The sequence below is a fragment of the Brachionichthys hirsutus genome, chromosome 7, assembly GCF_040956055.1.
Source record: "Brachionichthys hirsutus isolate HB-005 chromosome 7, CSIRO-AGI_Bhir_v1, whole genome shotgun sequence".
Taxonomy (NCBI): Eukaryota; Metazoa; Chordata; class Actinopteri; order Lophiiformes; family Brachionichthyidae; genus Brachionichthys; species Brachionichthys hirsutus.
In genome coordinates this window covers 4,235,525-4,263,027 of record NC_090903.1, presented here as the reverse complement: position 1 = coordinate 4,263,027, position 27,503 = coordinate 4,235,525, and the positions used below count along the sequence as shown (strand labels likewise).

The following is a 27,503-nucleotide window of genomic DNA, read 5'->3' as shown; positions in this document are numbered from 1 at the left end:
TCTGCTTTCTCAACGTTTAGTTGACGACCAGCAAGACTGAGGAGATGGCGATCGACTTCAGGAGAAGGACACTCAGTGTAAAAGTGCCGTAGCGCTGTGGGGATGAATGAGAAGGAAGTCGTGTCAGTTACCTGTGATAAGTAGCTGGCTCTGAACAACAGATGAAGGGATTATAGCGCATATTTAGTCACACAGCAGTACATATTTCACCACCTTTTTTTATTTTGTTTTTTTTGTTAGGGGTAGCTGAGCTTCCCATGCAGAGCAATCGCACCTGGTAGGCAAGAAAACAACTCATGATAAAACGAGACAAACAGTCTGCCCATTGCACTTCAACCAGAGGGTCACCGGTTCAATTCCCAGACAAAAATACGGAGTGTGGACTGGTGGCTTAACTGGTCTTACACTCTTTATGACTGTCATGCCCAGCTCGTTCAAGAGCACAACCAGGATTTATTTTAACAGAATTTAAGTGGCAGAGACCCCTGGTCTACGTTGACAATGTGTTCATCACAGACAATGCAGAATAAAAATATCTGGCCAGACTGGAAAAGGTGATTGAAAGACTCACGACAGCTGATCTGAAATATAACCTCAAGAAATGCCAGTTTGGTAGAAAGCAATTGAACTAATTGGGTTTCCAAGTTGCAGATGATCTAGGACTGTCTGAAGAGTACAGAGCAAAAGTGGAGCAGCTAGGTCCTCTGAGTTTGATCAAGTGTTTGCAGAAAGTGCTGGGATTGTGCAATCATGTGAGAGATCATTGTCCTGGCAACCAGAAATATGCTTGACTGTTGTATGCAAAGATAAAGAAACCAGAGGATATACCTTCCCAGAAATGGGAATAGACAGCTACTGACCAGGAGCGTCTGGTCTCTTGAACAGCAGCAAGACCAAGGAGATGGTGACCGGCTTCGGGAGAAGGACACTACCACACTCACTGGTGAAGCTCCAGGGGCAGGACATTGAGAGGGTGGATAGTTTTAAGTACCTGGGTGCTCAACTCAACAATAAACTGGACTGGCCCCACAACACCGAGCCAGAGTCGCCTCCACCTTCTGAGCAGACTGAGGCCCTTTGGAGTGTGTAGGACGTTCTCTGACTCTGTGGTAGCCTCTGTTGACCTCTTCTCTGTTTTCTGCTGGGCTTCTCTAAATTACATAAGATACCCTTATTAGTCGATTAGGGTAATGTCTAGCCCTCAAACTATTCCTAGTCATTAACAAGAGCCAGGATTCATAAGCTGCCCAGAGCGACGGATTTCAAGGCCTGACTCGCTCTACTGTGTGGCTTCTCTGCCGAGTCTACTTTGAGAGGAAGCTGGGCAGATGTTGTGCAGTTAGATCTCGGCGAATTGCCTCACTCTCCAGCTGAGTAGTGCTTTGTGGGAAAGACCCGTCTGCATCGAGAGACTGGCTCATTTGGACGAAGAGATGGCGTGAAACACCTCATTGGCTGAGATTGTGGGTCTTTGCACTGGAATCGTAACAACTGAGAGAACAGAGATTATGTGACCCATCTTTCTGTTCATAATACGCATATTAATAGAGCTTTTTTTTATCTTCATTGTTTATGACAAACCCTTGTAAAGTTAAACACATATTAGTTTTACTCAGAAGGGGACAAATTTCCCAAATTATATTAATGCAACAATGTGTTGAATGTATAAAGAGTTTATTTTTTATTTCAAAAAAGCACCTGTTCCTGTATCCTGATATGCACCTAGTGAATGTGGATCCAAAGTCTACATTCAAACAAACAACTGGCTCAACAAATATGCTCTTTGAGCTTTTGTCTTGCATTCGTGTATGCTCATCCTTTTTTGACATTTTGTTCATTTTCATGAATGCCAATAGAAAATGATGGCTATAATTATGAATGTGCGCCATAAATTGGTCCCTCGTTAGCTCAGCATCAGCCGTGTTCTGCATATTAGGACTGTATTGTAATCCAATATGTATGTACAGTTGAATCAATAAATCTGACTCAGCACCAGCTACGGATGCAAGACCTCCTGGTCAATCAAAGGTTAGTGTACAAACGTTTAGAGGGGTGGGAGTGATCTGCCAGACTGTGCACTCTCATTTTAGTGTCCTGGATGACTTCTGAGCCGCTGCCATCATGAACCTGAAGCTCCTCTTACTCTGCCTCTTCTTAGCAGCGCTCCTCTTGCCTGCTGAAGTATGTATATTCACTGTATATGAGATATGTTAATTGTGTACAATACAAAAATAGAGCAGCTCTTATTTACAGTATTGCAATATTTGTTAATGCATCTTACTGGGTATAAAATCAGCCTCTTGTCCAATGCTGCAGTTGAAAAGGGTTTATTTTGTGAATTTTTTGACATGATTCTTTGGAAATGTTAGGAAGATTACTATATTATTTCTTGCAGCCTCATGAGTATTTTTACTTTTTTTTTAACTTGTGTGCTGCTAATTTTTTTACTCAGCTCAAACGAAAAAAGCACAAGGAGCATCGTCGTCACCATCACCATCACCATCACCATCACCATCCCTCGCGTCATGGAGGAGGGCCTCTAAAACACAAGAAAGTCAAGTTTGAGGACATCATCAATGGCAAGTGCTTCTTTGTACTTATTTTATGACATGATAAAAATGTAGATATTAGTAGCGTGTGAATATGCAGTAAGTGAAGAATGGCTCCAGAGGACATCAAGCAACATCAGGTTTTACTGATAGATGAAACTTGTTCAACAGGTTAGGAGAAAAATGATCGCATATGAAAGACACGGGAAAATAATGCTGTTGGAAAAATATGTTTCCAGACATTTTCTTTCAGATCTTTAGAGCAAATGGTGATGACGAAGATGACGAAGAAGATGATGACTCCAACTGGCTTGATGACATTCAGGAGCCAGAAGGTAAAAGACAATGGCTACATTATACTGGAAGGTTCTCATTAACCTCCGACATCACCCCTCCCTCGCCGTCTGCTATTCAGGCCCGTGCCATCCGAACCCTTGCCTTTACAACGGCGTGTGCAAGGAGAAAGGCCCGAGAAAGTTCAAATGTGACTGTCCCAAACCTTTCAAGGGAAAGAAATGTGAAAAAGGTTCGAACAATTATTCCCTTTTAACATGCTGCTGTTTGGACTGCAGACCATTCGCATCCAAGTATGCATGAGGTGAAATGATTGTGTTGTCCTCTCAGGTCCAAAACACTGTAAAAAACACACGTGTGGGCGAGGTGAATGCGTGGTGACTTCAGACCCCCCGTTTTTTGAATGCAAATGCAAGGAGCCATTTCAGCCTCCACGCTGCACGAGCTGTAAGGAGTGTTCGATCATTCAGAGACGATGAAGAAACGCTCTCTTTTAATTGGAGGAATTATTCACTGGGAACTCTTTTCCTCCACAGTTTCAGTGTGTGAGCCCAGTCCTTGTAAGAATGGAGGCTCATGCATCAGGGAAGGTAACAACTTCCACTGCCTGTGCCCTGAAGGGTTCACAGGACGTTTTTGCCACGTTGGTAAATACTACACAACTTATTGTTACTTTCATTTAGCCTGCCCAAAAATGCCCCCCCACCCCTAATTGTGTATGAAATGTATTCTAGGCCCAAATGACTGCAGTGTGGAGGATGGAAGGTCATACCGTGGCAATGTGAGTGAGACAGAAGATGGTGATGAATGCCTCCACTGGAACTCTCAGTTCACCCTGCCCGTACAAGTGAATCCCTTCCAATCCTCAGAGGATGAGGATGGTCTTGGCCCTCATAATTTCTGCAGGTACGGGGATAATAAAGCCGTGCATTAAAATAACACAAAATATATGGCTAAAAACTCACATTTTGTGTGACGCAGAAACCCAGACGGAGACAAAATGCCTTGGTGTTTCTTGAGAAGAGGCCGCAAGTTGTTCTGGAACTACTGTGATGTGGCAGAGTGTCTTGAACCAACAGGTCAGCTTTAAAACGTCAGACTACTTTCACTTTAATCAAGAAAGTAAGGAAAAATGCTACATCTGACAAAGGAGGTTGGTTGGTTGGTTGGTTGGATTACCAAATGTATTATGCAAAAACAAAAGACAGAATCCCTGAAATGTGCCTGAAAGTTTGGGCAAGTTGAGAAAGAGTCACACCAAGACAAGAGACGGCTGCACGGACCAGTCCAGTGATGGCATCCTGGACAACACCCTCCCCCCTCCATCAGCTCCTGGTACACCAAAGGCACACTCAAACAACGCCCCCCCTTAAAAACTGAATGCCATAGAAGGTCTTTTCCTCCTGTGGCAATTAAAATAGACATTTTATCATTGTAACCTTCTATTGCATTTTATATATTTTTACTACTATACTTTTATATTTCTATTCATGCACTATGTGCAAACTGTGCAATTCGTATTTTTGAGTTTTGCTGCATGGAGCAATGTTGCTGATGGAATTTCCCTCTGGACTTGATCAAGTATTCTGATTCTAACGCTGAACCTCAAACGGAGGCACAAACGCTCTCCACTGAACGCCGTTCCACTTTCATGCTTGCTGGTTTGTGATTTACATTCACCAGCATTTAAAAAACCCGGATGAAGCAAACTCCACCAAACCTTCTGGAGGGGTGGGCGTGGTCTTGTGCTCTACCCCATACCAGTATCGTTGTCTTCTATTGTGTTCCTGTTTTCAGATTCGACTGAGACCGAATCCCCCGACCCCACGGTTCCAAAGCCCCAGCCGACAGCCGTTTCCAAACCAGTGACTACGAGACCTCCAGTGACAGAGAAACCTAGCAAGACTCCTCCACTTGCACCCGCTGATGCTACCACCCCCCCCACTGCCACAGTTCCACCAAAACCATTCTCCACCTGCGGGCAGCCTCAGCCACAGAGGACAGTTGCTCGAATTTATGGCGGTCTGAAGGTTGCTTCTGGGGCCATTCCCTGGCAGGTATCTGTCCAAGTGAGGCCAAAGAACTCCAACCAGGCATACATGCACGTGTGTGGAGGGGTTCTTATTGAGAGCTGCTGGGTATTGACAGCTGGACACTGCATGTAAGAGCAATCCTATGACTGCGAGTCTGGGGAAACCCTTTCAGGTGTGCACCTGCCTTTCAGTGACGCATGTCCTCTTTGTGTTTGAGCAGTCAGCCTGGTAAGGATATGCAGGTGGCGATGGGAGGCCTGTCACTGCATGTCGAGGAGCCAGCGACACAAACCATAAGTGTTGAGGAGGCTATTAGACATGAGAACTACAGGGAGACGCCGACATCCATTCGCAATGACATAGGTGATCCAAGACTTTTTATTTAACTTCAGCACTGATATTACTGCAAGTTTAAATCAAAGATTGCCCTCACGGCATCCTAGCTCTGTGCCTTGATCTTTTTTTAGTAAATAATTTGGATCCATTTGAATGAACTGATTTTGTTTTCATTTTTCATCCCTTTTTTTGTGGTACTTTTATGTAACATGCACCCAGCATTGTTGAAATTGAGTGAGACCGATGGAGTCTGTGCCCATGAGACCCAGTTTGTAAAGACAGCCTGTCTTCCTGATGCCCCACTGCCTGATGGAATGGAATGCACCATTTCTGGGTGGGGGGCCACCGAGCAATGTAAGACCACATACAATAAATGCAGATCTTTGGTTTTGCTTTTACTTGATCTCTGAAGGGCTTTTATCTCAAAGAACAATGTGTTCATCTCCTCAGCTGAGTTTGGCGCCATCCACCTGCTGCAGGCCAATGTGCTGTTGATCAACCAGGAAAAATGCTCCGATTCCAAAGTGTATGGCAATATGTTGGATAATTCCATGTTCTGTGCTGGTCATCTGCAAGGAGGGGTGGATTCCTGCCAGGTTGGTAGCAGAAATCTGCCCGTGTGGATCAATGCGTTCTTTGGATCACTGTGTGCACCATCACACGTGCTGCTCTTGTTTCAGGGCGACTCTGGAGGACCTCTGACCTGTAATCAAAATAATGTCAAAGTTGTTTACGGTTTGGTCAGCTGGGGAGACCAGTGTGGGAGGAAAAACAAGCCCGGGGTCTACACACGGGTCTTTCGCTTTCTGGACTGGATCAAGTCAAAGACTCAAGCATCTTCTCCGTAAGGGATCCGCAGTGTTCCCCAGCATGCCGGAGACTCGGTTGACGATGGTGAAAGTTAGCTTTCTTTTGAGGAATTTGCTTTTCTGATCTACAATGTCACTTTAAATTACAAAGTTAAATAATACAACCTCAAAAACACATTTCATCCAGTAACCTTGTCTGTATATGTTTAAATGTCCTGCTTCATTGGCTTTCCCCTGAAGTTTTACTCTTGTTGAAGCCCAGGGAACAAAACCCCCCACAAAAAACCTGATACACTGAGAAAGAAAACATATATATAAATGTGACTGGCCTGTGTCAAAGTGTCATAGTTCTTACTAATTCCATGTTTCCCAGTCATCGCTCAGCAGCTGATCTTCAAGAAGATGAACGACTGAATGTCTGACTGATCGCTCTGTTTCCGTCACCTAAACTAAATCGATAAGACAACACTTATCCAGGGATTGAGGTGTCACAATGATTTATTTCTTAGGAACTAACATGAACTACAAAAAAAACAATATTGTGAAAGAAGAGAGAAATATGAAAAGTAAACACAGGAGAAGAGATGATGGAGGAATGAATACAGAGAAGAATACATGATGAAGAAAGAGAGGGACAAACAATATATCCTCCTGAGACCCAGCCCGCTGACATGCGTCCTCTGTAACGGAGGACACATGTCAGCGGGCTGGGTCTCAGGAGGATATAAACAAGTGTACTAGTATTTCAGTTTAAATGCGAAATGTTTAACAAAAAACTCTGAAATGAAATCGATGAAATGATGTTATTTGTCAACAATTTTAAACTATTTAGAACATAATAATAAATGTTTCTATTCTTTTGAGTCAGTCAAACCAAAGAGAATCACTTCAGTGCTCCAGAAAAGGAGCACATAGCGACCGCAGATTTTGAAAAGAATGAAATGAAATGAAATGAAAAGAAACCTACGGATCATACTCTCATCTCTTACCATCGGTTTCACTCAATGTGGATGATATATGCAATGTGTGGACGCATTACGTTACTGTAATACTACTCAAAAATAAAGTGGGACCGTCCACAGAGTCGAGATGCTGCTGGAAGCAAGACTTTGTAAACCACAACAGACAGCTGGACTCAGATGTCAGAGCCAAACGTGAATCTGTTCAGTCTAAATGATATTTATTTACTAGAAGGACATTAAGACAGCCCATGCTGCACCTCCACAACACATATATGATGTGAAAATCGGCTGTTAAATGTCCACCCATCCATCCATCCATCCATCCTTGTAGATCAGATGATCGGCTCGTCTACAGCCGCTTTATCCACCTTGCGGGTCACGGGTCTGCTCAGCTGACTATGGGCGAGAGGCGGGGTGGCGACACCCGAATGTGTCGCCACCATTATCTATGTGGATATATCTAATATCATGCCAAAATATGGTTGAGGTGTAAACATCACCACACATTGATATAAAAAGAAAATATGATTTTGTTTGAGTTGCAGCTCCCAGCCAATAACAATATACAGGGAGTTAGTTTGGTTTTGGTTTACAAAACAGAAAAGAGGCGTGTGTGTGTGCGTATGTACAGGGATATCTCAGCCGATGGAAACACTCCCTCCGTGCTGATGTGGATAGAATACACCGTATGAATCTGAGCAAACTGACCTGGGGTCAAATGTGCTTGAAATGTGCTCTGAAGAGAAAAATTAAGAGATGCACACATTCTGCCCCCCCCACACACACCTCCCCCCCCCCAACACACACCTCCCCTATGCCCCCCGATGACCCTCAGGGACCCTTGATCCAAAGCAAAGTGAGAGGCTGCCTGTTCATCCCATTCACATCAATACACGGGTTCAAGACGGGGTAGAGAGGCTCTGCGCACCGCACAGAGAAAGAGTGCAGCAGGCTCATGGAATCGGCATCGTAGAAGGACAGCGCCCCCTTCTGCAGGTCTGCCAGTACACCCAGCTTTCTGACTGTCTTCCCGACCGACAGCGGCTTCTCCTGGGCATCATGGCACGCAAGGTATTGTCCATCCCCGTGATAGATGCACCAGGATATGTTGTCCACACTTGGGCCGCCTTTTTTATCAGCAGGCCCGGTACTTACACCGATTAGCCAGTAAGGTTTGTTCTGGACAATAACCTCCCAGTAGTGCTGGCCGGTTGTGAGGCCATCCTTGGTCATCACACTGTACTGGGAGTCGTACGGCTGTGGGTCCAGGTCTTCACAGACAGGCTGCTGTCTCCAGTAGACTTGCTTCTTATCCTGAGACAGTTCCACTTTTGGATGAGCCGTGTTGGAGTCCAGAACTGGAGAACTTAGATCTGCAAATATAGGAATCTACATTGAGTACACGACTACAGACTTAATGGGGTTTATTTTTGTCTGCTTTGTTATACGAACATGACCACGTTCGTGGAAAGTGCTGGGACAGAGCCACTGAGAGGTCGTCCACCAGCCTCTCGGCCGTCCTCAGCCTCTCGTGATCACAAAGGTCTCTGTCTACTTTCTGGATTGGCGCGAAAACCAAAGGGTCACTGTGACCACAATTAAAAACTATTTCAAAGCAAAAATTGCATAATAAAAAAGATTAAAAAATAAATAGAAATAGGCTGGAATGTACTCACCAACGATTCTGTGCTGTGATTTTCTGTTGAAGAGATACACGTTGTGCATTCCATGAGGAATTATTGCACATTTCACACACAGTCATACCAATTTATCATACCGTTAACGCACCTGTAGGAACCGCAGATCATTTGTCTCGTGGAGGAGGGATCTGCTGGATGCTCGGAGCCTGTCAATCTCTTTCATTTGATCCTCCATGATGCCCCTCTGGGCATCCAACCACTCTGTCATGTAAGTCTCCTCTGCGTCGACGATCCGCATCATCAGCCGCTCATCACCATCCAGCACGAAACGGATCCTGCTGTACTTGTCCGAGAGTCTCTCCCTGCAATCTGCAGCAGATTTCTGGGCGACAAAACCAGACACAAATTACGCACGCAACAAGATGGCATCTCTGCACGAGGGAAATATATTATCAAGAGATCTATCGCATTGACTGTATACCACCGTCTGTGTATACAGCGACTCCAAGTCGCTGATGGCGTGCTCCGCTTCCCCTCTCCTCTTCAGCAATTTGTTCATGGTGTTCTCCAACATGTTCTAAAGACAGAAAAACAAAATGCTAAATAAAGAAAGCATCATTCAGAAAGAAAAAGCATGCAAACAAGGTTCACCTTAAAGTCTGCAGAGGCTTCGTGAAGTTGATGAGCTTTGTGGTTTTTGTGCATGCCGACCAGGACACACAAGCAGCACACGGGGACCCTTTCCTCCATACAGAACAGCTTGTGCTCCTCCCGGTGCTCCCTGCACTTCAGAGACAGCGGATCCCCCGTGACCTCCACCACTGTGTGCTCCCTCAGAGCAGACCTCTGCCGGTGCACCAGGGCGTGAGCCTGGCACAGCGAGGCATCACAGGTCAGACAGGTCCTCACGGCCACCGACGGCGCCTCTATGCAGTGGTCACAGTGGATAGTGAGCGCGGATGATTTGGCCGCACTGCTTGGCGATGTCGCCGGCTTGTTAGTCGTCAGGTCTTTTACTTTGCTCTGAAGGCTGCCGTTTATTTGCAGAGTGAGGTCAGAGGCAAGGAATACCTGACACTCTGGACAGAAGAAGGGACCCTTACTGGAACCGTCCGTCTCCCACACGGCCTGGATGCAGGTGAGGCAGAAGTCATGTCCGCATGGCAGCGTCACAGGGTCTGTGAAGAAGTCCTGGCAGACGGGACACTTCAACGTTTCCTCAGCGGTCCCCATAGCTCTGCCTGCATCGGTTTTGGCAGTACCGTCCGGTACCTTGGTCTGCCTGCATGCTCATTAATGTTTCACAGGCCTCTCTTGGCGTGCACACAACACTCATGGGCCTCAGTGTCAGGTTGCTAAGGACGGGATGACAACGATGATGATGATGATGAATATATTTATTAGATAGAATGTTAGAGTACAAGTACAGTCAAACAGTAGCATGTATTACAGTACAAGTACAGTCAAACACCCTGTCTAAGAGGAGCATTTCAAAAAAGCCCTTGCGGTCTTGTTTCCGTTGAAAGTCCTTCGTACATAAATCATCCACAATTAACAATACAAATAAAATAAAAATAAATTACTCCATAGATGCGAAATAACAATAAATTACAATTAAAAAGACACATAAACAACGAAAGTGGACAAAAAAAAAGACAGTCCCACCACCCACCTGCAGGTGGTCGGCCCCTTCATCACTCCGCAGCTAGCCACCTCCGTTACCACCTCCCGCATCAACTTTGTCATCATCATGAGCAGGGGTCCACAAACTCCGGATAAGGCCCAACTCCACATATGGAGTTAGCCGAGTTACAGAACTGTGATGTTCTCAAAGACGCATTTAATCCCAACAGTCCCATTGACCTCTATGCTGTCCTCCCAAATGACCTATAAATACCCTAACGTAAAAAAACAAGCTATGAAGATTTTTGGCTTTTTGATCTGAGTGTCTGTACATTTCATGTTATTTAGTTGTTAGTGGTAAGATAGGACATTGTAGTGATTGTTATTTATTTCTGTTTATTTCAGAAACCACACACAGACACACAATCAGACATTGACACATACACCCCTTCTGCACCCACATATAAATCATCTTAATGACCAAGATCATTTAATTCAAATGAGGGTCCAGATCAACTCCGACGGACTCATCATGTCTTGTGTTCAGGTCTGATCATGTCGTGTGTTCAGGAACCTGTTTGGAGTTAAACAAACAATGAGAAGTTACAATGTCGGCTGGAGAAGAGGAGAAGAAACATCTGCTAATGTTGAAAATGCAAAGTGAGACTTTAGGGGAGAAAGGTTGCAATTATTGAGGGAGAGAAGAAAAAGTAACTTAAAGTAATAAGTAACTAGTTACTTTTGGCAGGGAGTAATAAGTAAAGTAATGTAATTACTTTTCCCAGCAAGTAACTAGTAATAAGTAATATATTACTGATCTTGAGTAACTTGCCCAACACTGGTCCTCAGTGTCCTGAAAATATTGATGTAACTAAGTACAGTATTTTCTCACATATGCTTACATACTTGTATTTTTTTTTTTAATGAATTGATGTTGTGGGTTCATCGATGCCCTGGACCCCATTTTTCCCCCATTAATTAAACATCATTTATAATTCAGTAATTTATAATTTCCATATTTGTATGCATGCATGTAATTCGTTGAAATACAAGTTGGCTAATGCGGGTACGCATTGTAGTAAAGTATGTGTGTTGTTGAGAAGTATTACGCGAGAAGTACCCAGTGACCGCCCATCAAAAATACGATCCGCCCCCTACGTAAAATCTATTCTAAAACCCATCTAATAAGCGAGCGTATCTACATGTCCTACGTACACAGCGTTCGTGAATAGCTCCACTCCGGCACTTTGCAGCCAACGTGGGCTGTGGATGTGGCAGCAGCGTAGCGGCGCCGGTCCGCCCGTCTCCTCCTTTTCTTGCCGTGCGTTCACAAGTGCACGTTGAATTTCCGGTTATCTTTGTCAGGTAATGTATAAAGTTAGCATGAAATTTGTTTTGTACACTTTGGTCGCATTTTCTTTCGTGTGCATTGAGCTAGCTCACGTAGCCCCTGCTAGCTAAAGCCAGCTAAAGCCGGCTAGCCTCGGGGACGTTTTGACAACTAGCTGCAGGCTAACCTGGAAACTCCAAGTTAGAGTTTGTTTTATTAAACACAGCCTCAGATAAGGGATGTTTATCAGTCCACCCCCTTGTCCTCTTCTTTTTCCGCTTATCCGCTAATTTATTGTTATTTTGCATTTGTGGTGTACTTTTTTGTTTTTTTCATTGTTATTTTGCATCAATTGAGTAATTTATAATATTAGTTTTATTGGTATTGTTAAATGTCGATGATTTATGTACTAAGGACTTTCAACGGAAACAAGACCGCAAGGGCTTTTTTGAAATGCTCCTCTTAGACAGGATGTTTGACTGTACTTGTACTGTAATACATGCTACTGTTTGACTGTACTTGTACTCTAACATTCTATCTAACAAATATATTCATCATCATCATCCGGCAAATAATTCCAACATAAAGGAAAGATAAACTCTTTTGTTGGGTCAGTGTGTCCTGATGCAACACCGACCAAACAGGCTCTGCCTCTGGTTTCCTGTCTCCATCGCAGCCCCCCCCGCCCCCCCCCAGCTTTGTGCCATGCTGACCAGACTGGCCTCCTGCTCTCGCCTGCCATCCAGAATCCGGGAAAGAAATGTCTGTCCCCTCTCCATCCGAGCATTTTCCCAGGATAAATGTAAGTAGCCACAAACGCCTCTGTCCTCCTTGATGGCTAAACTCACGGTTATTCCCGTCAGCACTTGTTGCTGCGGTAAACATTTGAGCGTATTGAGCGTATGACCCCAAAGAACACGACTTCCTTTTCCTCTGTAGTGTCCTTCCCACGTCCCCACGGGAAGTCTTTCGCCCACCGCAGCGAGTTGAAGCATGCCAAGCGCATCGTGGTGAAGCTGGGGAGTGCCGTGGTGACGCGGGACGAGTGCGGCCTGGCGCTGGGACGACTGGCCTCCATAGTCGAGCAGGTGATGCCATTGCGGCGTGGTGGATGCAGACTCCCGGAGGAAGACGAGCTTGACTGCTCTCCTCTTCGCCCCCCCCCCCCCCCCCCAATAGGTGGCCATGCTGCAGAACGAAGGCAGGGAGATGATGATCGTCACCAGCGGCGCCGTGGCTTTCGGGAAGCAGCGACTGAGACACGAGATTCTTCTGTCTCAGAGCGTCCGACAGGCCCTGCATTCGGGACAGAACCAACTGAAAGACATGGTGAACGAAACGCTCTCAGGCATGGCTGCTTAAGCTGCTCCGCCCATCTACAAATATTATGGAAATCAGTCCAGTAGTTGTTGTGTGTACTTTGGGAAATATTGAAAATGGCTATTATTCCGTTTCGTGCAGCCGCCGGTCTGTCTGGGTTTACACCAACGTGTAATGGGTTCTTGTCTGATCTCTGATCCATGTTCCGCCCCTCCATGAAGGTTATCGGTGAAGCTGTTTCTACGTAATTCGAGAGAGAAAAAAAGATCTATTTTGAAGTTTTAAAGGAAGTATAAAATCCCTCGATCTGGATCCTCACTAAGAATGGTGAAGATAACTGTAATCTTGAACCCTGGGAATTGTAGTCCACATTGAAATGGTGTATAAATACATCCCCCCCCCTGTCTTTCAGTCACTTCCCGTGTTGGAGGCGAGGGCGTGTGCGGCTGCTGGCCAGAGCGGGTTGATGGCGCTGTATGAAGCCATGTTCACCCAGTACAGCACCTGCACTGCACAAGTACGTCTTCGACTTCGCTCAAAGACCTGGAACTGTCCACACATCAGTCATTTTGGTTCATGGAGCGCCTTTTGCAGATTCTGGTCACCAACCTGGACTTTCACGACGAGCAGAAGCGGCGCAACCTGAACAGCACGCTCCACGAGCTGCTGCGCATGAACATCGTTCCCATCATTAACACCAACGACGCCGTCGTGGCGCCGCCTGTTCCGAGCAGCGACCTGCAGGGACTTAATGTGGGTACTCTGCTTTGAATGTTTTTGACTAAGTAAGGGCGCCTTATTTTTTTTCGCTGTGTGCGGCGTGCGTCGCCTCCTTTGAGGTTGTTTTACACCTGAACGGGACCCTGAAGCTTCTGTTGCGCCGTAGCGATGGATGAACCGTTATTCACACGTTTTGATTCTGTGATTTTCTGCGTCTTACCAAAGCTTCTCTTGGTTTTCCAGGTGATCAGCATCAAAGATAATGACAGCTTAGCTGCGCGGCTGGCTGTTGAAATGAGGGCAGACCTCCTCATCGCCTTGTCTGATGTGGAAGGTAGCGACGAACCGCTTATTGATGATTGTTTGCTTTGACGTTAATTATCTGAATGTGGGTTTTTAAAATGCTTCCAGTGTGTTTTTTTAGGTGGCACATTAAATATTTAATCCAGATTTCAAAATGTATCAAATATACCTCTCATTAATTGGTGTTTATAAATAGCGGATTTTGACTTCAGTCTGTTTTAACAGCTGAATGTTCTGTTCAGTGATCAAATGAACATTTAGTTTTATAACTTGATCCACTGGTCTTATTATATTAAGACTCTTTGGGCTCTGTGATGGATTAAAACCAAATTCTATTCCACAGGTTTATACAACAGCCCTCCAGGAACAGATAACGCCAAGCTCATCGATATATTCTATCCTGGAGACCAGCAGTTGATAACATACGGCAACAAGTCGAGAGTCGGCCTCGGTGGGATGGAGGCCAAGGTCGGATAATGACGGATAATGTTTTTTTTATTTTTTTCTGAAACGTAATGATGACTGATAAACTTATGCGCTGTCCTTCTCTCGGAATCAGGTGAAAGCAGCTCTTTGGGCGCTACAAGGCGGCACGTCTGTTGTCATCGCCAACGGGACGCACCCCAAAGTCACAGGCCACGTTGTTACCGACATTGTTGAAGGGAAGAAACTCGGCACCTTCTTCTCCGAAGTGAAACCCTCGGGTACGCGCTGCACCCGTACCAATGCCTTTCCTGCTTGCTGTGGTTGTTTGCGTGTTTATTGTTGACACACGCACGGCAGGTCCCACCGTGGAGCAGCAGACGGAGATGGCTCGGCATGCGGGCAGGGCTCTGGCCTCCCTGCACCCCGAAAAGGTGAGCTCCTCCCTCCCTCCCTCAGTCTCACCAGCTGAGCTCTTTATCATTCTGTAGTTTGCGAGAACATTTTCCTTATTGCGTTGAAATGACCTTTAGGTTGAGGAACTGCTGTGGCTCGTCCTGGGGGGGGGTAGCATCCACTCTGACAATGAGCAACCAACTGGAACGGCATTTATCATTTGCTTCATTGCAGTAAAATCACAATATAAATCTCCTCACAGCGAAATGACATCAATCACACCCACTATCCAGTACGTCAGCCTCCATTATATATTCCTGTATTAGTTTAAATAAGACGATTAGAATCTGAGGGAATGAGCTTTGTTCTGAGTTCTCGTCTTTGTCCACCATTCCTCAGGTTGTGTGTTTCTTTCTTCCCCAGAGAGAGGAGATCATCTGCTGTCTCGCTGAGCTGCTTACGCTGAAGAAAGATGAAATTCTCAGCGCCAACAAAAAAGACATGGAATCAGCCACAGCATCAGGTACGGAGACGAGACGATGCTTAGCTTAGCGCACGGCTGCATGGAACACCTCCCCAGGGAGCCGTCTAGCGGGCATCTGAAATATGAAATAAATGCGGCCAGCCGCCCTGCGGAGGAAAGTCATTTGGACCGCTTGTATCCGGGATATTGTCCTTTCGGTCACGACCCAGAGCTCATGACCGTAGGTGAGAGCAGGAACGTAGACTGACCGGTAAATCGAGAGCTTTGCCTTTCGGCTCAGCTCCTTCTTTACCACGAGAGATCGATACAACGACTGCGTCGCTGCAGCCGCTGCACCGACCCGAAAAGGGCAGACCACCTTTTCCCGGTGTAGAACCATGGCCTTGGATTTGGAGATGCTGATCCTCTTCCCGTTTGCATCACATTGAGCCCCGCTACAGTTGAATTGAATGACAGCCATGTCCCCCCCCCCCCCCTCCCATAGGTCGTTTTTCCCAGCCTCTCGTCAACCGCTTGAGTCTGTCGACCGCGAAGCTGAACAGCCTTGCCATCGGCCTCCGACAGCTCGCGGCGTCCTCCAGGGACAGCGTGGGACGGGTGCTGAGGAGGACCAGGGTGGCCAACAACTTGGAGCTGGAACAGATTACTGTCCCCATCGGTGTCCTGCTGGTCATCTTTGAGGCGCGTCCCGATTGTCTCCCACAGGTGAGTCCAGCCCGTCTCGTTGGCTTGTGGTCGTGGAGGATTTTGTTTCTGAACTCGGCTTGAACTCGGTTTGAACTCTGCTTGAACTCGTCTCAGGTGTCAGCTCTGGCTATTGCCAGTGGAAATGCGTTGCTGCTGAAAGGCGGTAAAGAGGCGTCCCACACCAATAGAATTCTGCATCAACTGACCCAGGAAGCGCTTTCCATTCATGGAGTGGCCGACGCTGTTCAGCTGGTAAGAACCACAACTGGGGGACATTGTTAAAACTCAGTGGAAGCAGAGTTTTCTTTTTATTATTGATCCCGTGGTGCGCTAAATTTTACTTGTGTAGGTGAGCACACGGGAAGAAGTTGAGGATCTGTGCCGACTAGACAAATTGATCGACCTGATCATTCCACGGGGCTCATCTCAGCTCGTCCGGGATATCCAAAGGGCCGCTAAGGGTATTCCCGTCCTGGGCCACAGCGAAGGCGTTTGTCATGTCTACATAGACAACGATGCCAGCATAGACAAAGCTATTAATGTCGGTAGGTGGCTCCTTCTCAGATTTAATGTACACGTCGCCAAAGAGGTGGGGCTGTTGCGTTGTCTCGGTGAGGCAGAACTGCTGAATTTAATATGCGTGCACTCACTTGTGTCTCATTCAAGTCAGAGACTCCAAATGTGACTACCCTGCAGCCTGCAACGCCATGGAGACCCTCCTCATTCACAGAGATCTGCTGCGAACTCCTATATTTGACCAGATCATCGATATGTTGCGAGCGGAACATGTAAGAAAATGCACTGACACGACATAGTTTTGTGAACAAGCCTCATCTCTTCGCAGTATGTGGACATGTCTGTATCTCACTGCGGTTCATGCACCATTTGCTAAACCCTCAGTTCTTTCTTGTCTCTCTAAGGCAGCTCCTATATACTGTGTGTATATATATATATTTATTTATTGAAAGGATAAAACCCCTTGAGATGAAACCATCTCGTTTTCAAGGGGGTCCTCAATCAAAACAAAACGGAAATAACAAAATTACAGCAGTGCAGATATGCAAAAAATAAAAAAATACTCACTCTTTACACACAAGCACACATCCACACACTCAAACAACACACACACACAAACATGCACACGTAGCTCTCTGTCAAAATAGTAATAATAGACTAAAATTGCAGTTATTACATGAGAAAATATAGATAAGATAGCAACACAAAGTTAAAAGCAATTACAAGCATTTTGAAAATGTAACAATAGGGCATTTTTAAACAGATCATAAAATTGTATAGAGCGGATGGATGATGGTAGACTGTTCCAAAAAAACTGTTATAAAAAAAAGAAAAACAATCCCTCTAAAAAGGATTAAAGATGACAATTTTTGATGGTTGATTGTACCGTTCTTAAAACCATCGTGTCGTCTCTTGGTCTCAGGTGAAGATCCATGCAGGCCCTCGGTTTGCATCCCATTTGACTTTCAGCCCGTCTGAAGTGATGTCTCTGAGGACCGAGTATGGCGACCTGGAGTGCTGCATTGAGGTGGTAGACAGCATGCAGGATGCTGTGGACCACATCCACAAATACGGCAGCTCCCACACTGATGTCATCGTCACAGAAAATGAAGAGTCAGCCGAACAGTTCCTGCAGCAGGTGGATAGTGCTTGTGTATTCTGGAACTCCAGCACTCGCTTTGCCGATGGCTACCGCTTTGGTCTAGGTGTGTACAATAGCTGGCTATCTCTGAACACTGAGAATATTTCTGTCTTTAAAAATGGGTCCGTATTAAGATTCACTTTTATTGCAGGAGCTGAGGTTGGTATAAGCACAGCACGGATACATGCCAGAGGTCCGGTTGGACTGGAGGGGCTTCTGACCACCAAATGGGTCCTCCGTGGGGAAGGGCACACGGTATCTGACTTCTCTGAGCAAGGCAGTATGAAATACCTTCATGAAAACATCCCTGTCCCCCAGGGGGGCTTCAGTTAGGTGACCCACCGAAGAGCCATCAACAGGAGTTTATTTTAAAGGTTTGTGTCTGCCATGAGGACATTAACCTCTCAGGTGCTACTTCATCAACTGTTGGTGCAGAAAACCTCTCTAATAACAGATTGCTGTTATTATTCACATGTATACATATGTGTACATGCGCACACGCAAAACTGCTTTCCTCTGTAACGTCATTTCTAAGGCAGCAGAAAAACATCAATTGCCCTTTTTTAATTTTCTAGCTTTCTTTTTTGCAAACAAACTCTTCTTAAGAATTAACTCTTAATTCTTAAGGATTGTTTTATGCAGGATTTATTTTTCTGACTTTCTTTGCATGATCATTTAATAAATATGCTGTACAGCATTATACTTCTAAATATGTGTTCTGTCTTTAAATTATTTCTGGAAAAATCTGAATCATAATGTTCCTGATCTACAATGGATGATTTTCCTTTTTATAGGCTAAAATACAATTTAATCGGATGTTAAATCTGATTAAATTGTATTTAAATTGTATTTAATCAGATCAGATCTGTTGTTATAAATGAATGCTAGTTCAGGTTCATTTCTGCAGTGGGACTTCCAAGTGCTCAGTTCAGTGCTGTATATTTACTGAAGCGAGGTGGACGACGCGGTGATCGGTTTCACCGTCAAACTCTATGATGGTAGGAATAAGAAATTAATAACATTTATAAAGAATAAATTATATTTTAACACCGATAACACAGCTGTCCAGACCGGAGACGAGCACTGCGTGTGCAGGACGTGTGGAAGTTCGAGTTGCCGGTGAACGCATCATTGATGACGTCTCGCAGTTGGGCGGGGTTTGCCGTGTAGCAGCAGAGAGCTGTACTTGTACTTCGGCTGTCATCTGTTCAGCTATTAAAATGGCAGGAAACTCGTCCTACACCATCGTGGAGTACTTCGGCGGGGATGACGGCTACCGCTGCGGGTACTGTAAAAACCAAATCGGAAACTTTTCTCACGGTAAGTGTCATAAAACAGCGACCGACTCATGCTAACGACCTAGCTCGCCCCGTCTACTAGCTGGAATAGCCACCGGTTTCTAAAGGTATAATAGCATTATCGATCCATGGGAATATAGGTTGTATCTAATCGTCTCATCAATTGTGCCCTGACGCCACTGTTGCTTTTAAACATCTGCTTTGCATTGATGAATGTTTGTTTATTATGTATTTTTTTTATTATCTGTAAAAGCACTTTGGGAATTTTATTTCTAAAAAAGTGCTATATAAATAAAGCCTATTATTATTATTATTATTATTATTATTATAATGCAGTCACCTAATGTCGCTTTGATCATTTTCAGGTTATGAACCCAGCTTTTCGACCTCGGCAACATGCCAAAAATCATCCAAACGAACTCTGCCGTAAAATAAAATCCGTTTAAACTACAGTTACACATAATTGTTTGTTTGTACTTCAATGCTCTGTTTCATTTGAGCTAGACTCGAGGTTAATGCTGTAGCCGGACCGTTCGCCTTTTACTTTACTTTACATTTAGCCTCAAGCTAGCAAAGGAGCTATCAGTCAGCAGTGGACGGGAACCGGGGCGGCCTTTATCGACCAGGTGGAGTTGCGATGACGTCATTGGGTACACTTGGTGCGTGGATTTGATTTTGCATAAGAGAGTAAGTAAGGAGTAAAACAGAGTACATGCGTGTAGATGAGAAGGTCTCAGGGGGGACAGTGAAGTTAGAAGGAATACTTCAAGTACCCATCAGTGCAGAGTGATGGAGAGAATGTGGAAAGGAGGTGAAGAACCGTGTGCAGGAACAGGTGGAGGAAAGTATCAGGTGTGCTCTGTGATAGGAGAGAGTCAGCGAGGATGAAGGGAAAGGTCTACAGGACAGTGGTGAGGACAGCCATGATGGACGGCTTAGAGACAGTGGTGAGGACAGCCATGATGGACGGCTTAGAGACGGTGGTGAGGACAGCCATGATGGACGGCTTAGAGACAGTGTCTCTGAGGAAAAGACAGGAGGCGGAGATGGAGGGGGAGGAGATGAAGATGCTGAGGTTCTCCTTGGGAGTGACCAAATTGGATGGGATTAAAATGAGACAATAAGAGGTACAGTGAAGGTTAGACGTTTTGGAGACAAGGAGAAAGAGACCAGACTTTGATGGTTTGGACATGTCCAGAGGAGAGACAGGGACTATGTCGGTAGAAGGATGCTGAGTAAGAAGCTGCCAGGAAACAGGACTAGAGGACGACCCAGGAGAAGATACATGGACGTAGTGAGGGAGGACATGAGAGTGGCTGGTGTTGGGGAGGACAATGCAAAGGACAGGGTGAAGTGGAGACACTGATTTGCTGTGGCGTCCCCTCAGGGGACAAGCCGGAGGTACAGCAGTAGCAGCTGTTATTCAAGGCTAAATTGTGTGGCGCTCTCTCTTCGCTGACCTGCATTCAGAAAAGAGTGACTTTACGTTGCGCTGTGGGGGACATTGTGTCCTGGAGCAGTTATATGTGGAGACGGGAATGTCCACTTTGTAATGCTGGTCAGATATCAGCTAATGCTAGTCTAGGTGTAGCTAGCTGGCCTGGTGACCTCTGAGCTTCATGCTAACATGTTTGAGCCTGTTCGTCCTCCCTCTAAGCATGTGGATGAAAACTAGATTCCCGTCCGTCAAATGAATAAATGGGAATGAACACGTTTTTTTTCAAGGCTTCTTGGTCGAGTCAGTTATTTTTCGGCTGGAGCAGAGCAGAGGACGGAGGCGGATTTTGAATTGGCTCACCGATAGTCGGTCCACAGGGAGACTTGTTAAGTCCATCAACAGCACGACGGCCAGACTGACGAGCCGTGCTGCTGTCCAAGCAGGTGCTCAATGGGAGGCCTTGTCCTCTGTGCCGTCCCCCAGCTGCAGAGGACAACATCTGCCCTTCTGTGTTCTGCTGGGTCTGTCATGCCTCAGCGGAGGTGAATGCAGTCGGCCTCACTATTGCCTTTTTCAATTTCCGGTTTCCTGAATAAAGCTGAATAAATAAGGCTTTTATAAAATATTTTTTGTCACACTTCTGTTTCACTAAAAGTCACTGTGTCATTTTCTCCAGGATATTTATTTGTACTTGAAAATTTCTATAAAGGAAATCATGATTATTTTGTGGCATAAAATGACTCTGAATGTATGAGGAGGTCATTTGTTTGTGACATTTAAACATACCCCCCCCCCCCCCCCAGGATCTGAAATTCTAGATATTTGCTGAGTCTTTACTCACGCTGATGAAATATTACCAGAGTGAAGATTACAATCCCTTAAATTTGGAAAGAAAAGTCTCATGCAAGATCAAAGATTTGACACATTGATCAGATTTGCTTTACTCCAACCGGTGTCATTGTTCCAAGCAATGCCAAAGCCTCTTCCCTCTGCAGGCCTCTGACCCGAGTCCTGTCCCTGGCCCACTGTGGGACCGACTCTGTGTCGTCTCCTGGTCTACGCGGGCTCAGGCTGAACGCCGTCCTCCTGGGACATCAGACATGATTCAGTTTGTTTGTGTTGTGTGAACTGATAAACAATGATTGCCTCCAGTAACTGATGGCGTTCTCGTAGATTGTGTGTGTTCGTGGTTGCAGAAGAAAAGGTCAGGAGTTGAGAAAGGAAAAACAGACGTCCCTGGGAAGCGGGACCCAAGCTGCTGTGGAAGGGGAATTAGCCTTCAGCCCACATCATCGTGACGTCGTCTTGCACTCTTAACTGGACTTTGTTTCCTTATCGTAACAGGAACAAAGGCCATTTTATGCCTTTATTTTGCATTCGATGTGACGTGTCCATCAAGGGAAGCTTTAGAATTTGTTGCTTCCTCTGCATGGGGAGTTCGTACCATGAAACTGTCGTCTTAGTTCAAATGATGCCATCCCTTTCATTGTCTACAGGGATGTGGTCTCACACCATGACGGTACAGGACTACCAGGACCTCATAGACCGAGGCTGGAGAAGGTCAGAGGCTTTTCCTTTGTAATGATATGTTGTAATTTCACATTAATATAGTTCAAGAAAAGGCCGTCTTTGAAGTTTTAAATCATTGATGATGATGACGGCTGTTTGTTTTGTATTTTCCAGAAGTGGGAAATATGTCTACAAGCCCATTCTGAACAAGACCTGCTGTCCGCAGTACACCATCAGGTAATGATAATCCACCCATCGGAATTTCGTAACTCACAAGACCGGCGAAACACAAGATGATCTATTTACAGCCGCGTTAAAGCGGATGTTAGTCTTTCTAAAACAAATGCATGCTAATCTACACTGTGGTAACAGAACCTTTGCTGCTCTCTTCAAGATGTCACGCTCCGAAATTCCAGCCTTCAAAATCTCACAAGAAAATCCTGAAGAAGGTGAATAAATTCATTTTGAAAGGGGAATTACCAAAAGGACAGCACGAAGGTGAGGAGATACTTGAACTGGTCTTTGTTTGTACTTGTTTGAATCCCGGCTCTGACTGTCCACATGTCTAAGTCTCCTTGGGCAAGGCACTGAACCCCAAATTGGGTGGGCCTGGCAGCGCCTCGCATGGCAGCAGTTGCCCACTGGAGTGTGTGTGAATGTGTGAATGTGTGAATGTGACGCCTAATTGTAAAGCGCTGTGTAGAGTTGATGCTGAGACGATGTGTTAACCTGCCTATCCCCGAGAGTGACGAGTCTAAAGTCGGAGATAAACCCAGACTCACCTTGGTGTTGGTGCTGTGCGTTTTATCTAGCAATAAAGCAGTTCTGATTGTGTGCCTTGTAGGAGAACCAATGGACTCCGTGTGTGGAGAAGCGGGTCCACGGAAACCACGCGAAATCTGCCAGTCAGAAATGAAATGTGCTTCCAGCGCAGACATTCAGGTGGCAGTAGCAGAGTCTCCAGCTCTCACAGAAGCTCATAAGGAAGATGTAGATGCAACCAGTACAGACCCAGGAACAGCAACACCAGATCTAGTTTCTGTTCCCGATGGGAGAACAGCCTCAGCTCCCAAACCAGGTGAGAGAACTGATGATTACCTTTCAACGTGCTGCTAACGGGGCAACGGTAATGTAAGGAAAGGACATCGTTATTTTCTTTGGTGTGAAGGAAATATAAGACTGGCTACATGCAGCATTCAGGCATTTACAGCAGCAGTCACTAACCTTTGTCCATGCTTCCGTGCCGTGGACCCGTCTCATGCCGGGCTAAACCTTCTATTATGCCATTTTTCTTGTCGATGAGACGATTGTCTCATACATAAAGCCTCTTCTCCGCTTTGCGCGTCACGGGAGTTGCTGGAGTCTATCCCAACTTGCGACAGGCAAGAGGCGGGGTTCAGCTGCGACGCGTCGCCAGCGCATCGGCGGGCCACACAGAGACAGGCAGCCGTTCACGCACACACTCGTACACTACAGACAATTTGGAGTAATCGATGCACCTAAATTGCATGTTTTTGGAGAACCCGGAGAAAACCCACGCAGACACGAGGAGAACAGATTCGAACCCGGTAACTTCTTGCTATGAGGTGACAGCGCTAACCACTACGCCAGGGGTAGTGGTGAGCTGTGTTAGGTGTGACGCCCCGCAACTTGTAATAACTATCAAACGATTATTACACCAATATCTACTCACTCAATAACGTTTTCTTCTGTCCTTCATGTTCAAGTTTTTTTCTCTCAAAAACACTCCAAGTTCTTGTCTTTTAATCCAGGGTTCTTGGTCTCTGTGTCGAAGTCGTTTTTGATGGCTTCATGGCCTCTTTTGCTAGCTTGTCCCACATATTAGCAGATATAACTTGTGTGAGTCACCTGTAGATAAACCGTGTTTTAAGTTAAAAGAAGCTTTCTTTTCCCAGAGGTCGTCGGCTCCTCTTCTTTCTCCTCAGTTGGCCTTTTCCTCTTTGCAAAGAAGCTCTAAAAGACGGGTTTTAAAAATTATTTTCACTAGTTCACGAGTTATTTTTTTGAGTAATGCATCACGTGACCACGAAGACTCAGGAGATTGTTAAATTGGAGAAAATCCAGTTGTTGAATGAATGAATGAAATGGAAATTTGATAAATGATTCACTCTTTCCCTGCGGCCCGGTAAGAAACGTTTCACGGACCGGCACTGGGCCGCGGCCCCGTGGTTGGGGACTCCCGATTTTCAGGAAATATCTAATCATAAAATACATTTTTGACAGTGACAAGAAAAGATGCGTGATGACGATGGAGATGAAGCATAACATTATCGATCAACGTGACAGTGGTGTCCGTAAGTGATGGGACACGCCAGTACGAGCGGAGAACGTCGACGATAGGTACAATCCTCAAACAGAAGGATGCTATCAAGAACACAAGGCCTTCCAAAGGCAGAACTATTATGTCTAAGTTAATGTAAGTCTTAGATACAATTACTGTATAAAGTTTCTACATACGCCCTGCGATGAACTGGCGGCTTGTCCAGGGTGTCCCCCGCCTCTCGCCCATTGACTGCTGGGATTGGCTCCAGCTTGGCCCGCGACCCGATAACGGATTAAGCGGTTAGAAAATGAAAAAAAATGAAGTTTCTGCATACCATCCAACTCCCGCCTCCCTCAAAATTCAAGATACTTTATTTGTCATTATGCGAACATAATAAAATCCCTCGCCCTCCCTCCTTGCACTGTTCGCCGCCATTAGCGCAATCATCTGTCTCGAAGTTAATCTCATAATAAAACCACATTTTATATTACAGTATTACTGTATCATTTATTATATCGTGTGTGTGTGTATACCTATATAGCAATTTAAAAGGTTTACCCCCCATTGTTATTAGCGTTGATTTGAGCGTTTTTAGACAGCTGGAACGGATTAAATAGTTTTCAGTTATTTTACATGGGAAAAATGTATTTGACATACGAGTGATTTGAGTTACGATCTCAGTACAGGAGCAAATTATATGCGTATGTCAAGGTATTACTGTATATTTATTTATACAGTATGCGCAAGATAGTTTGCCTTGCACATGCCGATGTTGCAATGTGAATGCTGAAGGGATACGTTGTGTTAAAAATGCTTACCTAATCAGTGTCCTTGCTGTAACTTAAAGCAAAATAACTTCCTGTTTTAGAACACTGAGTTGCTTTAGGTTCAGTTTTACATATTCAGATCATGCAGAAAATGTGATTTAATGTGTTAACATTTTATTCAAGCACATGCTTTTTGTAAAAAACTCATTATTCACTTAAAATTGTATGTTTGCTATTATAACACCTGTTTATTTAAGATCTAGCATTTTGGGGTCAGCAGTAAAGATGAGTTTAAATTTGTAGTGCTTGTTGATTTACTTTAACTGCAATCCAATAGAGACCATTCTAAGCTGAAGTACCATTATATGCCACATGGTGTTGCTGTTTACTTTGTATAAGGCTCCACTTTGGAGAAGCCTGGTGAATGAGGACAGTGTTTGTCCTGTGTTGTCAGGAGTGTGTCTGGCTTTGGCGTATCTGTAATGTTCCCCACCTTTCTCTCAGTACGGGATATCCTCATGACCAACTCACTGTGGAGAATAAATAAGACAGTAATGAGATAGTAACTCCCATTAGGCACAGGAAGTCGCACTGTCGACAGCTATTTATATTTTAGGTCATAGCCAGTATCTAATGAGAACTGGCTTCCATGCTTGTTAATCAAAAGGCAAGTGTGTGCATTGGAGCAGGAAAACTTGTATCGACACAGACGTATGTACAAACAATCAGTGTTCTTCACCTTTTACACCTGTGTCAGCACCGCGCTCTTCCTCCATAGACAGTCAGAAATAACAAGCCTTTTCAGGAGGTTGGCAGAGAGGAAGTGAGAAGGATTTACTGTGTTGATTTTTTTTTTTTTCTTCACTCCGCTCATATTTACCTCCAACAGAACACACACAGGTCTGCCTGGCCACGTCTTTCCTCTGGGTTTATGACTGGAGCGCTTCATAGCACTGGGCAGGTTCCAGTTGAGTTCTAGCTTGAAAGAACATAACGCTTCACTTGTCATACAGCGTATACAAAGCCTGAGGTAAACATACAGAGATACATATGCAATCTGGGTTTGGTTTTTAGTGAATCATGCCAGATTAAATCAAGTTAAAACTGTTGCAGTTAATCACATTTAGTCTTTCGGTGCTAAATATGTGCCACACAGATCTTTGATGTGTTCCTCCTCCATTTAAAAAAAAAAAAACTGTTATGATATGCTATTCAGAAAAAGTCACTCAAGCTCAGTCTCTATCATTGTTAACACTTCACGGCTCGGTGCAGAGTCGTACAGATGACTTAGTTTTGTGTCACAGTTGTGTGAGGCTTTTAATTGTTGTGTGGTTTGTTGGACTGGCTTCATGTTGTTCAGACAAAGAGCAATGTTTTGTGCATTTCTCCTCGTAAATGCAAAATGAGAAAATGTAGGGGTCATTAAGTCAGCCAAAATACACCATGGAAAACACAAGTGTAAAAAGGTCAATAAAAATAAAATGTTGGTTCAAGAAATCTACTTTCCTTTGGGTTTTTATGATGGTAAGAGTTGGTTTGCCATCTGTTATAGTAATTGTATATAGTTATGGTAAAATAACGTGTCCTTTGGAAAGCCCTGTTACGGGGCGTAATATATTAAAATCTTTTATTGTTGTCTCTGACCTACTACGATTCTTTAACCACAACAGAACGAACACCAAATGTATTTGTTTGCTAATGAAATGTAACGGTGGTCTAGCTAATTGATTTGAGGTTTGAATTAATTCCTTCTTCAAATAGTATGTTCTATCACTTTCCTTTACTTTGAGATTTTACGTGGCCGATGAACACTTTTGCAATGCACTGTTACATTCTCATTAGGGGCCGAGTCCTCCTAAAGATCTGATCCTAGATTTGCCTCTGTACCGTGGTATTAACTGGGGAAAAAAGTAAGGTCGTTTATCAGATTAGATTTAGGTTGATCATTGTGGCTGTGCAGTTTGTACGTTGATGTGCAGATATTTAAATGGATGCGTTGTTGCCCACTCTCGAGATTTATTTTGTAAGAAGCAGGCAATTTAATGGCTTCATTAAGTGAGTTTATATCTCCACACACAAGTACATGCAAGGAAGGAGTATGTCATAACATTGACAATTAAAAAAGTTCTAGCAGCTTTGAAAGTCGTGTGGATTTGTGAATGAATGAGTGTCCTTGCTGCTGGTGATCGAGCGTCTCGTCTTTCATAGGATCTGATTTGTAAGACATTTAAAATATATTAAATAAAACTTGACCATGATTCCAGTGATCCTCCGATTAACAGCGACCCCCCCCCCCCCCCCCACTCCCCTGCATAATACATTTTAGCTGCTTTCATTGTCACTAGCCCCCCTCTGATAGGGCTTGTTGGTTATTCAAGCGAGAACAATGCAGATAAAGCCCATCAGCTCTGGAATCACTAACATCTTTTAAATCACTTCTCTTTATAGTTTATAGTTATTTGTTGTTGGTGGTGTTGATGTTATTGCTGTTATCATTGTTAACCATAGTTATTTACCATGTCCGGAATACATGTGGGTATATAGTACGATTGATGTTTAATTCTGTTTGTGGTTGAGCTGGAGTGCCGATTGCTGCTATGATTTCTGATTCCTCTTGTCAGCAATCAGGCTTACCAACTTA

The 27,503-nt window shown here is 44.7% G+C and overlaps 4 protein-coding genes across 4 annotated transcripts in view; 3 read left to right on the top strand and 1 right to left on the bottom strand.

The window, feature by feature from the left end:
* Nucleotides 1-2,121: 2,121 nt before the first annotated feature.
* On the top strand, nt 2,122-6,060 carry LOC137895784 (hyaluronan-binding protein 2-like). The gene is made up of 13 exons (XM_068741294.1): nt 2,122-2,181; nt 2,453-2,579; nt 2,789-2,884; nt 2,965-3,075; nt 3,174-3,290; nt 3,380-3,490; nt 3,578-3,749; nt 3,825-3,922; nt 4,641-5,004; nt 5,097-5,239; nt 5,432-5,566; nt 5,663-5,808; nt 5,893-6,060. The coding sequence occupies exons 1-13, from the start codon at nt 2,122-2,124 to the stop codon at nt 6,058-6,060; spliced, it is 1,848 nt and encodes a 615-aa protein (XP_068597395.1).
* Nucleotides 6,061-7,814: 1,754 nt separating this feature from the next.
* Nucleotides 7,815-9,856, bottom strand: LOC137896038 (E3 ubiquitin/ISG15 ligase TRIM25-like). The gene is made up of 5 exons (XM_068741569.1): nt 9,275-9,856; nt 9,105-9,200; nt 8,772-9,005; nt 8,436-8,541; nt 7,815-8,356 (listed from the first exon to the last, which is right to left on the bottom strand). Exons 1-5 carry the CDS (start codon nt 9,854-9,856, stop codon nt 7,815-7,817), a joined length of 1,560 nt encoding a protein of 519 aa, XP_068597670.1.
* A 2,425-nt stretch (nt 9,857-12,281) lies between these two features.
* aldh18a1 (aldehyde dehydrogenase 18 family, member A1) lies at nt 12,282-18,227 on the top strand. Its single transcript, XM_068741256.1, has 16 exons — nt 12,282-12,378; nt 12,516-12,664; nt 12,756-12,905; nt 13,309-13,413; nt 13,491-13,649; nt 13,860-13,950; nt 14,263-14,387; nt 14,479-14,623; nt 14,703-14,776; nt 15,162-15,261; nt 15,707-15,927; nt 16,024-16,161; nt 16,259-16,454; nt 16,576-16,697; nt 17,348-17,630; nt 17,718-18,227. The coding sequence occupies exons 1-16, from the start codon at nt 12,282-12,284 to the stop codon at nt 17,897-17,899; spliced, it is 2,337 nt and encodes a 778-aa protein (XP_068597357.1). The 3' UTR covers nt 17,900-18,227.
* A 559-nt stretch (nt 18,228-18,786) lies between these two features.
* LOC137895755 (arginyl-tRNA--protein transferase 1) overlaps nt 18,787-27,503 on the top strand; it is a 46,106-nt gene continuing 37,389 nt past the window's right edge. The window contains exons 1-5 of the mRNA XM_068741260.1: nt 18,787-18,886; nt 21,799-21,862; nt 21,986-22,048; nt 22,206-22,309; nt 22,656-22,889. Coding sequence (XP_068597361.1) covers nt 18,787-18,886; nt 21,799-21,862; nt 21,986-22,048; nt 22,206-22,309; nt 22,656-22,889 — 565 coding nt within the window. The remainder of the gene's footprint in view (nt 18,887-21,798; nt 21,863-21,985; nt 22,049-22,205; nt 22,310-22,655; nt 22,890-27,503) is intronic.